At 47.4% G+C, this 18,282-nt stretch overlaps 1 protein-coding gene across 1 annotated transcript in view; it reads right to left on the reverse strand.

The window, feature by feature from the left end:
- Positions 1 to 2,012: 2,012 nt before the first annotated feature.
- The window catches only part of CCDC69 (coiled-coil domain containing 69), a 39,050-nt gene continuing 22,780 nt past the window's right edge, over positions 2,013 to 18,282 (reverse strand). The window contains exons 6-10 of the mRNA XM_032468730.1: positions 13,085 to 13,158; positions 11,968 to 12,069; positions 11,336 to 11,455; positions 10,358 to 10,455; positions 2,013 to 9,669 (exon numbers count right to left, since the gene is read on the reverse strand). Of these exons, the coding sequence (XP_032324621.1) occupies positions 9,492 to 9,669; positions 10,358 to 10,455; positions 11,336 to 11,455; positions 11,968 to 12,069; positions 13,085 to 13,158 (572 nt within the window). The 3' untranslated portion in view covers positions 2,013 to 9,491. The remainder of the gene's footprint in view (positions 9,670 to 10,357; positions 10,456 to 11,335; positions 11,456 to 11,967; positions 12,070 to 13,084; positions 13,159 to 18,282) is intronic.

The raw sequence follows: 18,282 nt of genomic DNA on the forward strand, positions 1-18,282 counted from the left end.
ACTCACTCAAAATTCTATTGAAAGATTCCATTTGCATGAAATGAGAGCTCTTCTTCTAAGCCTGGCAGAAGCCTGCCTGACTAGCTCTTACTATTCTTGTGGGTTTCTCCTTAAATAGCCCTTCTTCAGAAATTCCTTCCTAGTCCTTCCTCTAGTGCACTTTTTACACCCCTCTCCACGGCCTCTCCTGGAATGCTGGTCTTTCCATCATAACACGGGTCCCAGGTGGTATTTTTATATTTATTTGTGTGCTTTTGGTTAATGCCTGTCTTCGTGTCTCCATTGCTTGGTAAAGTAGATTCTCAATAAATATTTGATAAATGAAAAATAATTGAATGAATGAATTCTACAGTTCAACGGTTCCGTGAGTGTTTATTCCCAAGGTCTACCATTCCAGACACTCCTTGCCCCCTCACCCACCTGAGGGCTGACTCCCGGGAAGGGAGTGACCTTTCCAATTCCATGGTGTTGACTGGACCCTTTGTGTCTGGTCTCCCTCCGCTCCCCTCCCTTCCATTATTTATTTGCCTCTTTAGGAGCTCTGGGATTAGAAGTCTGGGCTATGTCTCTGCTGTTGAAACCAGCCTGGAGTAGTTCATTCATTCAGCAAATGTTTGCCTAGTGCCCACAAGTGCCAGGCACTGTGCGAGGGGACTGGAACAAAGCAGGAGCTGGTCCCAGCCTTCACAGAGCTCACACCCTAGAGGGCCAGAGGTGGACGCTCACGGCACAATCACACAGATTCCCATAAAATTACAAGTGGTGGTAAGTGCTGTGGGACTGAAAGGAACAGGATGCTCTCGGTGTGTAACAGCCCACAGTCCAGACCCAGGACCTTGGATGGGCCCCCTACACCCATTGTCTTGAACACCTGGCTGCTCTCCTGGTGAAATCTCTCCCCTAGGGAACATGCAGTGAGAACTTGGGTCCAAAGAAGTGACCTGCCCAGCTCCCAAGCACCTCCCTTGGGAACACAACACCTGTGAGGCTGGAAGCTAAACCATCAGCTCTCAGAGCCCTGCCCTTCTTTGCAGGACTCGGTCACCGAAAAGAGAATGCTAAAGCTCCGGAAGGCTGGAGCTCTAGGTGTACGTCACCCTCCTGGGACAGATGGGGAAACTGAGACCCAATGAAAGGAGGCTGCCTGGGGCCACACAGTGAGTGGCAAAGCGAGGACCAGACCCCAAACCCCCAGGCTCCCTGTTCTCTGCTGCCCGCCACCCTCTGCCCTCCCTCCCTCCCTCCCTCCAAGAATGACCATAGGGTTTATACAGGGAGAATCCTGTGGCAACCAGGAGCCTGGAGGGTTTCTATCTGTTACTAGCAAGAGCTAGGGTGCTGACCAAACTCTGCGGGGGAGCAAGAGCTCCTGGCTCTGTTCGGAGGGGTTTGCGCTGCGGCGCTCACTTAGGTCACAATCATACATGAGTGAAAACCCATGCCTGCGCTGAAACCATACTTTTCATTTAACAAACACTGTCTTCAAGGAAATGTAGGTATTTGAGCCTTGAAATGCTAGTTCTTGCCCATTGTGGCATCGTTTCCAATAGTGAAAAATGAAAACAACCTTTACCAAAACAGCCTAATTAATGTCCCTTGGTCAGGGAACGGATGAAGGGCCTAGAGCCCAGAGCCAAGCCACAGGACACTATGGAGCAACTGAAAGTATAAAAGTAGGTCTAACACGTTGCTGTATATAAAATAGAAAACCAACAAGGATCTTCTGTACAGCACAGGGGGCTATATTCCATTTCTTGTAATAACATATAATGGAAAAGAATCTGAAAAGAAAAAAATATATGTATGTATGTGTATAACTGAATCACTTTGCTGTACACCTGAAACTATCATTATAAATCAACCACATTTCAATAAAATTTTTTTTTAAAGCAGGTCTATAGGGGGCCATGGCACATTGTTGAGTTGTTTTTGTTTTTTAAAAAAAGCAAGTTTAAGAAATATATGCAGAGTGTGAAACCATCTTTAAAAAAAACTCACAAAACAATGCTGTATTTTTCTATGGATACACATGTGTTTATATAAATGCAGGGAAAAATCTGGAAAAACACACACCAAGGCAATAACCTCTGAGGAAACGGGATGGTGCCATATATTGGGGGAGGGGCTGTCAAATGGAACTTCAGTTTAATTTTTTTTTTGGAGAATAAATTTTATTTATGTATTATTTACTTAAGTGAAAGTATTTTGTAGAAACACCATTCTTTAGAGCAAGGGTCGATGAAGTTTTCCTGCCAAGGGCAGCAGTAAATATTTTAGGCCCCGTGGGCCACATGTCGGCTGTCCTGTTACAAATGCAGCCCTAGACAGCACATACAAGAAGGGCCCTTTTCCAATACTTTATTTATGGACACTGAAATTTGAGTTTCACATAATTTTCCTGTGTCACCAAATTTTTTTTACCCATTTAAAAATGTGAAAACCATTCTTAGCTCACCGGCCCCCCAGAAGCAGGCAGCTGGTAGCTCTGGCCCCAGGGAGTAGTCAAATCCTGCTTTAAGTCCAATGTAAGCCCCTCACTCCTGGCCACACTCACCTATCTGGTCCTCAAGTGTTCTGTCCTTCAGAGCAGGGCCCCCTCATGAGCCTCCTGTGATCTGCAGTGGCCCCTCTGGCTGCCTCCCAGCTCCACCTGTGTGCCCCTGGGGATTCTCCACTCTGGGCTGCAGGACTATTTTCCTGAACAGGGCTCTGAATGGCTCCATTCACCTTGGCAGGGGGAACCCAGAGAAAGGAATTTTGTTTGGCATCCTGGAGAAGACAGAACTTTGATTTGCCTTTGAAATCAGGCCCCCTCCCCTCCCATTCCCAGGGGTCCCTCGAGACTTCCCTGGTCACACCCTGATGGCCCCAAATCTCTCTCCCCTGCAACTCTGCCGCCATCAGCATCTCGGCTCCAGGTGGCTCTGCCATGGACCCCAGAGCCCTGTGCTTCCCGCCCTGGTGCCTGCTCGTCTGTGTCATGTTAGGTGTGGACATCTCCTTCCATCTTCTTTTCTCCTCTAGGATTCCTGGGGTCCACCTGGACCAACCCCCCTTGCCTCTGCCTTTCCCAGGAATGCCCTGTCACCTGCAGGGGGACGGGGAGTGACCCCTGGAACTGAGCACTCAGCTCAGCTCCTCCACTCATTGTTCCCCCCGTGGCTGGGTCCTGTCACCTCTGTGAGCTCAGCTTCCTCATCTTACAATGACAAGGACAAACAGTGTGCATTATCTCCCAAGTCCTTTCCAGACCCAACAGGCCTCTGTGATCTGAAAGTCAGAGGCTATCATTTTAAGTGTAGCAATCTGGGATTCACCGGATGGTACAGTGTGTGGAACTCTGAAATCTGACAGCATACGTCCTGGTTCCTCCAGTGACTGGCAAGATCTAATAAAACTAAGTCTCTAAGACTCAGTTTACTTAGGAGTAGAGTGAGGATAACAGTAATCCTAAAATTATAGGGGGGGGTTGACAATTAAATGATGTAATACATATAGACACTTGGCTTGGAGCCTACTTCACTAACAATAAGTGATCATGTTATTATTTTAATTTAAAAGAATCTGACTATACCTGATCCTACCAAGATTATATAATTCCAAGAGTCTGAGTGTTTATGTCCGGATTCTTTGACTCTAAGAATCTACGGTTTTTGTTGCAAAGATCTGCAGCTGTAGGGTTCCATCAAGGGCCCAGCCTGAAGGATTTCTAGCCCAGAACCAGACAGTAGATATATTCCTGGAGGAGACAGACTCTCCATCTCTCTTCTTCCATCCATCCCAGGAAGCAATTGGGGCTGTAATAATGTCTGCGAGAGAATAGCTGTGCTTGAAGCAGGATTTAGAGATCTGATGTCATCCCAGACACCCTCTTCCAGATCTGTCCATCCACTGGCAATTCACTTTCCCACTCGGTGCTGTTAGAATCTCTGTAGGGAGCCTCAGATGGGAGGGAAGGGGCAGGCACCTTCCTGATAAGAAGGTAACAGTTTGTCACAGCAGTGATGGTTGAAATTGAGGGTTGATTTGAAGGAGAAGGAGTTGGAGGATGGGGGATACTGGGGTGATGTGATCACACATTTAGAGCATAGGCACTGAGTAGGATCCTTGAGAGCTCTTCTAGTCCAGGAATTTAAAAACTATGCTCCGAGGAATTAATTCTATTGCCCTTACTGCCTGCCCTGCGGTAGGAGAGAGCAGGGGGAGCAATTGAAAAGCTAGGTGGGTGGGTCTCCAGCCCCGCTGTTCCCTTCAACCAGAACAAAAACTATTATTTTTCAACATTTCAAGAGAGGATTCTGTTATCTAGACTCTGTGTATTGATCGGTTTGCTTTTAAACTTGAAAATCTTGGTTTAGTCCAACCTCTTCATTTTATAAATGCAAAAACCGAGATCCAGGGACAGCAAGGTGAAGAATACAAAGTAGCATCAGACAGGACCCCTCTAATTTGGTGATCTTGGGCAAGCTATGTAACTTAGGGGCCACTCAGTTTCCTCATCTGTAAAATGGGGCAGTAGTGAATGCTTCCTGTAGGGCTTTATGAGGGTTAGATCAGATAGTGCATGGAAAGTGCCTGGGTGCCCAGTGGTTTTTAGTTGTGATCATTATCGTCATCATCACAAGCTGACCACCCCCCAGGCATTTGGGTTGCCTCTGTATCCCCAGAGCAAGTTTTTCCCCAGGTCCTGGCTGTCCCAGGTCCAGTGCCAGGCTGTGGTGTGGAGTGAGTGGGGCTGGGGTGTTCCTGGATTGAGGAGTGTGGTGAGGCAGTAGCCACTAGGGCACACTCGTCTGCCCTGTCCAGTGGCAAGCCAGCAGCAGTGCGCTCCTCACCAGTGGAGTCAAGGCTTCTCCAGCCTTTCTGTCTGTCTCAGCAGTTCTCTAAGCAGCCAAGGGGGCTTATCTCCTCCACACAGGACCCCAAACCTGAGACACCCAGTCTGTGGTTCAACCCACTCACTCCCCAGGGTGAGCGCCTGCCTGTGCAATCTCCCTTTTCCCCTTAGTCCCCTCCCAGGGGAACAAGTCCTACTCAACCTTTCTTGCACCCTTAGTGACACAGGAATTCTTCCAGTTCCCAATTAGTTTTGTGTGACAATTGTTCCACATGTGGATGCATTTTTGATGTGTTTCTTGGGGGAGGTGAGCTCCACGTCCTTTTATTCCACCATCTTGATCTGGCTCCCACCCAGATTCTTATCCCAACCATTCTTACAGTCCAATCACCATGTTTGTCCCCCCCCCCCCCTCCACAGCAGACCCTCCTTTCTCCCCTAGTCCCACCATACAAGCTTTGGCAACATTGCTCCTACCGAGAGAGAACTTCAGTGTGATGTGCATGGTTCTGGGTGAGCCAGAGGTGGCTGTGGACTCGTCGGGAACACCCAGGGCAGAAGGCAAGAGGAGGCAGGGTGTGTAAGCGGGGGTGGTGGGCTGGGGCGGGGCCATGGGAGGGAAGGATTAGCACGAGGGCCAGGAGCCGTCTCGGCAGAGGGGACCACTAGGTGACTGGGAACCTGAGGAGCCTGGACTCTAGTCCAAACTCTGATGCTGCTTTTGAGTGATCTTAGGTGAGTCACTCTCTTTTCTGGGCCTCAGTTTTCTCCTATGTCCGTTAGAGCTACTTCTCAGTTTAGTGTATAAAAATGAGTAACTTGTTCCTTTTCATTTGTCCAATAATTGAGTGCCCACTACATACCAGACACTGTACTTGGTACCAAGACTACAGTGATTTAAAAAGAGATGAGACTTCTGCCTCTCTGAAAGCTCATAGTCTGAATGGGGAGGAAGATGGGGGAATGAACAGACCCGATTATCTAGACAATACAAAGTGCTCCATCGAGGATAAAATGAGGCAGTGTAATAGGGTCTGAGATAGAGCAGTGACCGCGCCTTCTCTGAGGTGACATTCAAGCTGAGACCAGACTGGCCCAAAGCACATGAAGCTGGGCTTGGACAAACGCTCAGGCCCAGTGGCCAGGTGTGTATGTGATGGGAAACGGACCAAATGCATTAGTAAGTGTCTCCTGGCCACGCACCGTGGTCCCAGACCTTCCCCAGGTGGTGGTCATCGTGTTCTTTCGTCTCAGTGAAACAATCCATAACCTTGAACATCTGGAGAACAGCTGTGCGAAACAGTAGGCTACCCCCCTCCCCGACGAGTTTAGGAATTCATCAAAGGACTTGCTGGAGGGGCTGGGATTTGACCAGAGCCTTGTAGGAAGGGCTGGACCAGCAAAGACGTGATGAAGGTAAGCCTCCCAGAGGCCTTAGGAGGGAGAAAGAGTGAGGGATCATTGTCCCACTTGTCAAAAGTGGCAACTTGAGACCCGACAAGGGGGAAAAGAACACCCAGGTGGCTGGGAGACACCGGCTCCGCTAGGCCAGCATTCTCCTCCACATGCCCCTTGGAATGGTAGAATACCAAACAATGTCACCACCCCCTCCTCCAAAAAGCAGGTTCTTAAGAAAACACTGCCTCTTATTAGCATCTGCTTTGGAGATTCAAAATGCACATCCACACGTGATAGACTTGGTGGTGTGTCTCCCCAGTTTAACTCTGCTTGACTGTTTCCCAAACACCTTTGCTGCCTTTGGGGAGGGATCACCCATTAACATGCCCACAGAACCAGAGAGCCACGACACCCACACTGGCAAATGCTGAGTTATTGCTGCCTCTCCGTGAGTAGAGGAGACCCCGGCTTCTCCCCCCCGGGACTTGAAAAGGGGCTTATCTTTTCCCCTCAAAGAACCTGGCCTTTCCGGTGCTCTGATACTCAGGTGTGGCCTTGGCCAAGACACTCCTTCTTTCCCTGAAGGGATACGCTGTGCCCCTTACCTGCCACTTGTGCCCCAGTCAGAGACCACACCTGGGGCAGCTGATGGACAGTTATTTTTTGTCCCTGCAGCTGGGCCCACCCCTTGGTGTCAGCGAGCAGGCCGACAAGATGTGGACACGGTGCGCCGGGAGAGCCAGGCACAGCAGAAGACAAGGAGCAGCCTGTAAGTGGAAGAGGCCCCGGCCGGGATGGTGCCAGCTATACCTGTTGGGTCATCAACCTTCAGAGCACGGGGACAGCTACCACCTGTGTCCTTGTGACCTGAAGCCCTTGTGTCTCCCCTCCTCTGCTCCCTGGAGTCTGGGTTTGGAGCAACGCGCAGAAGCAGGGGTAGGTAACTGTGTGAGCCTCGTTGATTTTGATGCCAGGAGGCGCCCCCACAAAGCAGAAAGAATGTTGGCACTCACCCCTTACGCTCTGCCGGCTCCTCGCTGCTTTCACCTCTTGATTCGGCCTCACTCCGAGTCTTGATCTCTTCTGCCAGCCTTCAAGCCAGTCTTGACTCCAACCCCAGGCCCCTCATCAAGGCTGGGCAAAGCTACGGCCCGTGGGGCACCAGTACCTGAGGACGAGCCCCGAACTGCTGGTGAGTCCTCTTACTGCTTACTGCTCCAGGATCCCAGCCCCGAGAGAGGACCCAGCCCTCCCTCTCCCAGGAAAACAGAGAGACCAAATAAACGTGGAATAATGTGTTCTTTTCGGTTCCCAGAGCTCGAATGCCCCAGGTGCGGGTGAGACCACAGTTCTCCTCACAGCCCCACAGGCTACATGCAGGAAACGCCCCTTCCCACAACCTGTCCCTTCTCCAGCCCAGCCCCTCTGATTTAAAAAGGTGTTTTCTAAAGTGCATCTGCAGTCTGAAGTGCTCAGATTGGGGTAGAAACTTGGGTCAAGATGTTGAGGAGATGCTGGCCACTTTGCTTCCTTCTTGGGAATCTGCAGTGCACACCAGCATATTCACGGTTCAGAGAAGTCTTGCAGGTTGCAGACCTGTTGAACTTGAGGGAACCTAGTTTCCCAGATTACTTGACCGTCCATTCTTTTCTTGGTCGTGCCCATTAACGTCCAATGAACTACCCTATCCTAGAGAGAGGCTTTGAGAAAACTTGACGTATGTGTGTGTTTCACTCCAGAGCTGTCCCCAAGGCTCCTGGAGAATCCGTGTGCCCAGGGCTGGAGAAGCAGCGCCACCTCTGAAATCCTAGAACTAGAAATGGACGAAGTCCAGATCTGGGGGCCTCAGGAAGGCAGTCTCAGATGATGGAGGAAGCCTCAGTTCCAGTGAGGACTTTTCCTCCATGCTGGCCCAGGCCCTAGGGCTGGGGGACCTCAGGCAAGGCCCACTGGCTCCTCTGAGCTCAGTTTGCTCTCTGCTAAAGCCAGATAAGAACCTGCTTTAAGGAACTTATGCAGATCCAGGGAGGGAGGTGTATGTGAAAGCATTTCATTAAAATGCTTATACAGGGGCGGGATTCTTTCTGTCTTCAGATGACGGAAAGCTTCCTGAGAAGAATCTTGAGTCCGCAGTCAGTCAGGACTGGCCAGGCCTGCTGAGCTCAGTGACTCCAGCCGCCCCTCTGCACTGATGGAGGCTGAGGGCCGGGTACTGGGGGCCTGGGGTCAGGGGCGGTAGAAGGAATTAAGTGGCGAGCAGGAGTGAGACACTGGCAAGGGGTGGGGGCCAGATAGAGGAAGGAGGAGAAAGATGAAGTCTCAGATCTGCTCTCCCAGAGCCTGGGAAGGACGAACAAGCACAGTAAGGTGAGACCTAGATGACAGATGAGGTCCTAGTCCTGGCTCTGTGGGTCCCACTCCCCACCTCAGTTCCCCCATCTGTACAGGGATGAGGTTCCAGCTGTGGGTACCCAGACCTGCTATGTGGCCCCCAGGTCCAGATGGCACAGAGACTAAGGGACCAGAGGGCTGAGGGGTGAGCCGTGCCAGGTGCAGGAGGAGGAGCAGCTCCGGACATAACCCCTCGGCTGATCAGACTCTGGGAACCAGTGGCATGCCCGATGCCCTGCCAAGCCCCCTGGCCATGGCTGAGCTGGCTTCCTGGCACCAGCAGCCCTCTCAGTGTTCACCTTTCCCAGTTTGATTCACACGGTTGGCCCCTGTCTGCCAGCCCCTATCTGACCTTCAGATAATCCTAGAATGGGACACCGAGTGACTTGAGGGCCGGTTGGTTGTTCAGTACCTCCAACCAATTTAGAGGCTGAGAGGAGGCCAGGGCGGGGGTGGGGGGAGCGTCTGGGGGAAGTTAGGTCACTGACGAGCTGGCAGCGAAGCTGACATGTGAGGACCAGGGGGTGGTCTCCTCTTGGTCAGATGACCCATGTGGCACGGGCTGCCCCTGGGGAAAGCCCCAGAACTCTCTTAGTTGGACAGAGAGAAGGGGGCACGAGGAAAGGACTCCTCTTGCTCGTCGCCTGGGCCACCTCGAGGGTTGGTGCTGCTCGGGCCCTTGGAAGCCCTGGAGGTGATTCCACGTGGCCCAAGCCCCCAGGGCTCACTGGGCACACATCCTGGCTCCCCCTCTCACTCCTGCCCTCGTCCCCTCCTGGGAAAAGGACGAGGGGCTCCTGCTGTCTTCTCTGCCCGGTCCTGGAGAGAGAAAAGCTGTAACACAGGTGTCAGGGCGGCCCAGGCCCTAGGTGGCGAGGAAGGAGACCTCAGTGGGGGTGACGGAGGCCAGGGGGAAGGCGGGGGAGGTGTCGGCCCCGAGGACCCGGTACAGCAGCTCCTCCTTCTTCTGCTGGAGCTGCCGCCGTAACTGCGTCTCCTTCTCCAAGGCCTCGCGGGTGATAAGCAGGTCCTCCGAGAGCTGCCTGTGGATGCAGAGGAGACCAGGGTTGCCTGTGGGGAACCGTCCCTCCGGACCTTCAGCCCCTGCAGAGACCAACCCACTCCTCCAGGAAGCCTTCCTGCAATGCGCCCCAGCAGGCCCAGCCACCCAGTCCCCAAGAGGCAATTCTAGCTGTTGACCAAGGAGTGCACCCTCACAGGCAGACAGCTGTGGGTTCAGACCTGCTCCGCCACTTAGATGTAACTCCAGAAAAGGTCTTCACTATTGCCAAATTTGTAAAATGGGAGTGACAAGAAGACTCTGCTCTTAGAGTAATTATGAGGATTAGATGAAGTAATGGGTATTTAACCAATTACCTCTGACACATGATCTTAGCTCTCATTTACTGAGCCCTCAGAACTGATTTATTTATTTGTGTATGTTCATTCATTCATTTGGCCTCTTGAACTCTAAGCTTCCTGTTCCTTCTTCCTGGGTTGGGCCGTCCCATGGAGCCCACACAGCCAGGATGGGGACAGACAGATATTAATCAGCACTGAGATGTAGGTTTCTGGGCCAAGCTGGTGCCTTGGGATTCCCAACTCCCAAGCAAGGAGGAGCCACATTCCCCAGACAGGGAATGTGTCAGTCCATTCCCTGGGTCTCTCTGCCAAATGGAGATTTTGGCAAAAAAGGGTGGGGATGGGAGGAGATGGGGTAGGGGCAGCTACCTGGACACAGCCATCTGGTTGCGGCCTCGGGCGTGGAGGTCCTCATACTCCTGCTGCAGGGCAGTGATTTTCTCCTCCAACAGCAGGTTTTTTTCCTTCTGTAACAAATAGGAGAGAGCTCAGAAAGCCCCCAGCTCACCCGGCACAATGTGTGCCATCCCCTCCCTCTTATCTGTGGTCACCAAAAACACTGAATCACTCTAGACCAAATGCTACATTTCATGGAGCAATAAGATTACTTAGAAAATTACAACTAAGGAGTGAACACAGGGCTGCCAACTTCTCACTTTGCCAGATGAGAACAATACACAAAGAAGACAGCCACTCACTACCATCTCAGCTCTCCATCAGTTCACAAGAGAAAGGAAATTTTTAGTTCTCCAAAAGTCACAAGGATAGAATCTATATAAGTTTCAGTGTTTCTATTATCCCATTTCACAAAAATGCTGGAACAGAATTTACAGGGAACATCTGAGATGGTCTGATTTAAAAACTAGGTGGTGTGGTGCACGGGAGGCCAGGGAACGTCTTCCCGGGCAACATCACATGATCTGTTTGGATTCAACCCGAGGTTCCCAAGGCCGCCCTTCTGGAGACAAAGCCACCCGTGCCCTCGACACTCACCATGGCCCAGGCCTGTCCTTGCTGACTGTGGCTTCCCGTATCTGTCTGATTTTTTTTTTTTTCAGCCTTGCCCTCTTCCTCAACCCCCACCTGACATGTGATATCTGCCCACCCCTCCTGACTGGCCAGGCCACCTGCCCCAGTGTCACCCAGATCACAGCTAAGAGCAGTCAAGAAAAGTGCAGGACCTGGATGAGAGGAGCCACTGCTTGGCCAGCGTGGGCGGCAGGTCAGAACAGGCCCAGAAGGGACCAGGCTGGGCCCCCCTCCAGTACCTCCCCCTGCACCCATGACCGAGGAAATGCCCAGAAAGTAGGTGGGGCTGCCTCCCCCAAGCTGCTGCCAGCCACAGACCACTGTTTCCATGACGATCAGCCGCTTGTCCAGCTCGTGAATTCGCTCGTTCTTCATCTCGATGACAAAGTGTAAGCTCTCCAGCTCCTGCTCCCAGAACTGGCTGGGGCTCCCGTAATCCTAGACAGGGACACAGAGTGACCTCAGCAGACCAGCAGGCAGAGGCGGGCCTGGGCTACCTCCCTCCTCCCTATTCTGCCCCCAACTCTGTTTGACTTTCCCAAGCCACCTCCCCTTCTTGGTCCACGGCAAGTGCATAGTGTGCTCTACCTCATTTTAATCTAATAGCGCCCTTTGACATTAGTACCATCGCAGACGCTAGTAACCTCACAGAGGAACCTGTGGTTCACAGCGGTTGAGTTTAAGTCGCTTGTGCTAAGTGGTAGGTTTGCTCTTTGCAGCTAGTTCTCTCTGAATCCAGAGCCTAAGAACTTTACCATCTCACATGTCTCTCTTTTGGCTTTACTTCGCCCCTTAGTGACATGGGGACACTGTTTATCCCAGGCCTTCATGATGGTAAGAGTGTCAGGTCTGAGCCCTGACCTTGAGGAGGGATTGGCCTTTCCTTTTGCCTAGACTCTGACCTCCTTGGAGATTCAAGAAGAAGAGGCCCCAGGTGTTCTATCACCTACCTGGATGTGCTTCTTATAGTCTCGGCTCAGGATGGACTCCTCTACCCTCTTCATCTTGGCCTGGAAGACCTCCAGCTGTGCGGTCAGCCCATCAATGGTCTCCTGGAGAAGGGAGTGGGAAGGAGGGGTTGAAAGCCTGGCTCATAAATGCTGTATGGACCTCTCCACATCCCACGGAGGGATCAGTTTTGGGTTCTTCAGTCTGTCCTTGCTCTACCCGACAACGCAGGTTTAATCTCTTTCAGCTACTGCTTGAAACATACAGCCCCACCTCTCCATACCTGTGGGGACAAAGTCAGGGTGTTCCAGGCCGGCATCACCCCGACATTCAAAATATACACCAACTAGGCTCAGTGTCTTTCCCAGTCTCATCTCTCCCTGCTGCTGCCCGCTACATGCCTCTTCCTGCAACCAAACATCGTTATCACTCCTTCAAATGCAAGGTGCATTCTTGTCTCCATACTTGTCCCCTGCCAACGATTTCTTCCATCTAAACCTTGTCATTGCCTTCAGGATAGCGGAACCCCTTATGGTGGCTCCCAGGCTCCCACGATCTGGTCTTGCCTGCCTCTCCAGCCTCAGCTCTCTCCCACTCATACTCTATATCCAGGCATCTTGGATTTCTTTCAGTTCCACAGGTATTCTGTTTTCCCTCCTTTTCTCCATGCTTTTAACAGTTTTCCCCCCCTACCTAGGGCACCCTTTCTACTCTATTTCATCTGAAAAATGCTAACACACCCAGAGGGCCCATCTTAGATCTCACACCCTCTAGGAAATCCCTAACCGGCCACATCGGGTCAGATGCCTTCTTTTTTGCTTCCACAGGTCCCTGTGCATCCATCCATCCTTCTAATCACACGATGGCACCAGGCCATGGAGTCTCCAAGATCCTCCCAACACTCCTGGGAAAAGTAGGCCAACTCTCATCTCAAACCAGTTCCTCTTGAGCTAACCGTCTGGTTGTCACATCGAGGGACAGGGACCCATGGAAGACAATCACCTCTGTCCCTCCCACCCAGGTAGAGCCCTCAGGTTTGTTTGCTTTGGGGCTCCATGCTGCTTTCCTGCAGGTCCGCCCCTCCTCTCAGAGAGGCCGACCTGGCCCAGAGCTTCTTACCTGCAGGGCTGCCTTGGCCTCCTGGAAGGAGTGGGAAAGGGCTTCCTTCTCCTGCTCATAGGAGGCCTGGAGGACTGCAGGGAAAGGAGGCCTCTGTGAGCTCAGACACCCAGATACACCCCCTCAAGCCTTCTGACAGGACCCGTGAAGACCAGACTGCCCAGGTGGCGCCCACAGGGGCCAGGAGTCTGAGGAGGAGGCTTTTATTTATCCTTGTGCGTTATGGAATTGGGGCTGTGCCAGAAATATTTAATAAAAGCTCATACAAATGGCAACAAACTACATTCTGGGAAGAGCCATGAACCCTAGGAAATTGTAGGTGCCATCCACACCTTGTTAAGGCTGAGATCCCAACATCTTGCAGCAAGCTGGTTCATCTCAGATCACAGCATGCCGTGGAAAAGGCCCAGATCCCGTGTTTTGTCAGTTGGGTTAGCCAAATCATGGAATCATTAAATCGTGAGTTGTCAAAATGTGGCCCAAAAATAAATAAATAAATAAATAAATAAATAAATAAATAAATAAATAAATAAATAAATAAATAAAAAAATAAATAAATAAAAAAATAAATGAGGCAAGTACTTAAGATTTGGAGCCAGAGCATCTACCTGGTCCTAATTCTGCTTCTGTGAAACTGGGAAACCAGGAGGAGATCATCTGAAATACCTAAAAGGCCCTAGTGCCTCCACTGTGAAAAGTGTCAAAAACAAGCCAGGCCTAGCTGTCTGTAAGAGATGAGAAAAAGACACGGCAGGGCTCTCCAGGCTGGGCAGTGCTGTGCAGAGCTGGACTTGTTACCATCCCCCTAATCCACAGAGTTAGGTTTTTCATCCCGCCTCGTCTACTAAGTTCTTTTTGGAAAATTCCAACCTTGTCTCAGCTGAAAGGAGATAACAGGGAAATGATGGACCAGTGGATGGGATGGGAAATGAGACAGAGGACAGGAGAGTGTAATGCAGCCAAAGGCGCAGACGTACGGTGGGCTTGTGTCCCAGTGGGCAGTGACACAGGGAAATAATATTCAGTGATGGAAATGTGATAGAGCTGTCACAAGTTGAAAAATTGCAGGTTTGATTTTTATAAACTATGAGCCTAATTTTCTGAATGAATTTGCCTATCAAGGAAGGTTCGGTTCCAGGTAAGATGGAAGAAGCACACTCCATCCAGTCTCTCCTACTGAATATATAGCTATAAAACCTGGACAGCATGAATGGAACAACTATTTTCAAACTCTGAAAGAGAAATGGTAACAGGCAGACTGGGCAAGAAGACCAGAATTCGAAGTACCACTGAATCACTATATTTAAACAAGAACTTTAATCTCGTATCCAAATATTCAAAATGTCCAGGAGGCAAATAAATAAGTAAATAAATTAATTAAAATGCTCGGCATACAAATCCAAAGTTTCTCAGCATCCAAAGAAGGGGGAAAATCTCAACTATCCTGAGAAAAGACATTCAACAGATGCTAACACTAAGATGCCACAGATGTTGTAATTATTAAGAGACTTTTAAGGAAGCCACTATAAAAATGCTCTGAAGGGTGAATCCTCTTGAAAAGAATGGAAAAGCAAAAAGTCTTAGTAAATAAATAAATATTAAGAACCAAGGTGAAATTTGGGGGAAAAATTACATGAAGTAAGAAATTCACCTGATAGGCTCAATAGCAAAATAGACATGACATAGAAAAGAGCTAGTAAACTTGAAGAAAGATCAACAGAAATTATCCAATCTGAACAACAGAGAAAACATATGGGACAGAGCCTCAGAGACCCATAAGATAATTCCAGAATGTCTAACTTTTGTGTCATGGGAATCTCAGAAAGGATGCATTGCAAAATATTTAAAGAATTGACTACTCCCCAGATTTGGCAAACGTAATCCTATAGATTAAAGATGTTCACTGAACCCCAAACAAAGTAAACCCAAAGAAGTCTATACCCAGACACATCATTAAAAAAACTAATGACAAAGAAAAAATCCGGGACAGAACTGATGAAAAATGATGCATTACATAGAGGAAGTAACAGTTTGAATTAGTGTGGATTTCTCACTAGAAACCTTGGAGACTAGAAGTACATTTTAGAACTGCTGAAATGAACTGTAAATCCAGACTCCCATATCCAGTAAAAATATCATTCAGGAAAGAAGGTGAAGTAAAGACATTCTAGATGAAGAACCAATCAAATAATTCATCACCAACAGACCTGCCCTAAAAGAATTACTCAAGGAAACTGTGAACAGAAGCCAAGCGACACCAGAGAGGAACTTGGAACTTCAGGAATATGGGGAGAGCAACAGAGCTGGTAAATACCTGGGTAAATATAAGACTGCTCTTCTTCCCTTGAGCTCTTTAAAACATGATGGTTAAAAGCAAAAATTATAACATTGTCTCATGGGGTGCATGGAGTATTCAATATACGTAGAGGTAATACATAAGACTAAGCACAACAGAAAGAGGAGAGGATAGAGACCTGTATGATAGTAAGGGTCATACATTTCACTTGAAGGGAAGAGATACAAATTCTAGGTAGACTATTATGCATATTGTAATTCTTAGAGCAATCACTGATATATATACAGACATACATGCATATATATATAAACACACACCCATACATATATATGTACACAAAGAGATATGGTAATTAAAAGAGACAACAGCTAAAATGAATACTAAAAATGTTCAAATACTCCAAAAGAAAGCAGGTTAGGGTAAATAGAGGATAAAAAGCAGAAAGAGAACAAATACAAATGATAGACCTAAATTGAACCATATCAATAACATTAAATTGTTTAAACACTCCTAATAAAAGACAATGTCAGAATAGGTTTTAAAAGAAAACCCCAGCTATGTGCTATTTATGAGACACCCACTTTAAATATGTCAGAGGTAGGTTACAAGTGTATGAGTGGAAAAGTAACATTTCAGAAGAAAGAAGATTCTCAGGAATGAAGATGTGCACTGCATAATGACAAAGGGGTCAGTCCTCCAGGAAGACGTCACAACCTCCAATCATTCTTTAAAGCATATGAAGCAAAAACTGGCAGAACTGAAAGGAGATATAGACAGTTACAGCTGAAGATTTCAAGACTCCTCAGTATTCAAGAGAAAAAGTAAGCAGAAAATCAGCAAGAATACAGAGGAACTAAACAAAACCATCAACAACTTGCTTTAATTGACACATGCATAAAATACTCAACCTTACAAAAGCAGAATAAACCTTCTTTTCAAGTGTACAGGAAAATCACAAGATAGACCATATCCTGAATCATAAAACAAGCTTAACAAATTATAAAAGGAACAAAATATAAACTATGTTCTCTGACCATAACAGAATCAAACTGGAAATCAATAACAAAAAGGGAACTGGAAAATCTCCAAACACTTAGAAGGAAATACACTTCTAAGTATTCAATGAGCCAAAAAGGACGTCTTAAGGGAAATCAGAAGATATTTTGAACTGAACAAAAATTAAAATATAAAACATCAATTTGTAGGAGGAAGATAATGCAGAGCTGAGGGGGAAATTTATACACTAACAGCTTCTGTCAGAAAAGGAGAAAGATCTCAAACCAATAAACTTCCGGTTTAAGAAGTTAGAAAAAAAAAAGGGCTAACAAAATATACAGCAAGCAAGCAGAAGAAAGGAAATAAGAGCAGAAATCAATGAGATTGAAAATAGAAAAGTAGGGGGAAAAATCAATGAAACCTAAAGCTGCTTCTTAGAAAAGATTAATAAAATCAATAAACCTCAAGCAAGCTTGACAAAGAAAAAAAATGCACAGGTTACCAATCACAGAAACTTAAGAGAGGATATTATAGACACAGAAGATACTTTAAACAGTAGTAAGGGACCACTATGAACAATTCTATGCACATAAAACCTGAAAACTTAGATGAAATGTACCAATTCCTGAAAAACTAAACTCCAAGACTTATCCAAGGAAATCCTGTAACTATTAAAGAAGTTGAATTTGTACTTAAGTACTTCCTGGAAAAGAAATGTGCAAGCACATCTTTTCTTTGTTTATTTGCTTTCTGTATATCCCCCTTGGTCAAATGTCTGTTCAAATCTTTCTGTTTCGCTGACAAATTCTACTGAATATTTTAAAATGATATGGTACCATCCCTTTACAATGTGTTCCAGAAACAGAAGAGGAAGGGACATTTCCCAGCTCATCTCATGAGGCCAGCTTTACCCTGATATGAAAACCAGATGGTAGAAGAAAAATACAAACCAGTAGCCGTTATGAACACAAATATATACATCTTCAGTAAAATATTAGTAAATCAAATTCAGCTATATATAAAAAGACCAAGTGGAGGTTTTGCCAGGAATGTAAGGCTAGTTCAAAATTTGAATTTTGAAACTCAAAATTTGAAATTTGAAAATTCAATGTAATCTACCATGTTAACAGTCTAAAGAAAAATTACATGATTATATGGATCATAGATCTAAATGTAAAACTTAAAACCATAAAACATGTGGAAGAAAATATAGAAGATCTTTGTTACCTGGGGTTCAGCAAAGAGTTCTGAGACATGACACCAAAAGCACAATTATAAAAGAAAAAATAACCAGGTGGAGAAGGGTATAGCTCAGTGGTAGAGTGCGTGCCTAGCATGCACCAGGTCCCGGATTCAATCTCCAGTACCTCCATTAAAGATAAACACATTTTTAAAAATCTAATTATCCACCCCCCCCCAAATAAAATAAATAAATAAATAAATAAAATTTAAAAACTCATTATTTACCAAATTGAAGACTTCACTTTGTGAAAGACAATAAGGAAATATGGGGCTGGGGAAACCCAAACAGACTAGGGAGACAATATTTGCAAATACAAAGGACTTGAATCCAAAATATATAAAGATCTCTCAAAATGCAAGAGTAAGAACAAACAAGTTAATTAAAATGGGCAAAAGCTTTGAATAGACATTTGACCAAAGAGGATATACAGACAGCAAAGAAACAAAAGATGTTCAACATGATTAGTCATTATTGAAACACAAATTACACCCACAATGAGATATCACTGCCTATTTATTAGAAGAGCTAAAATAAAAATTACTGACAAGTGCTGGCGAGAAGCAACAGTGGAACTCGTCCATCGCTGATGGGAATGTAAAATGACGGTCCCCCAGAAAAGCAATTTAGTCATTTCTTATAGAGCTGAACGTTTCTCATATGACC

Source organism: Camelus ferus, chromosome 3 (assembly GCF_009834535.1).
Source record: "Camelus ferus isolate YT-003-E chromosome 3, BCGSAC_Cfer_1.0, whole genome shotgun sequence".
NCBI lineage: Eukaryota > Metazoa > Chordata > Mammalia > Artiodactyla > Camelidae > Camelus > Camelus ferus.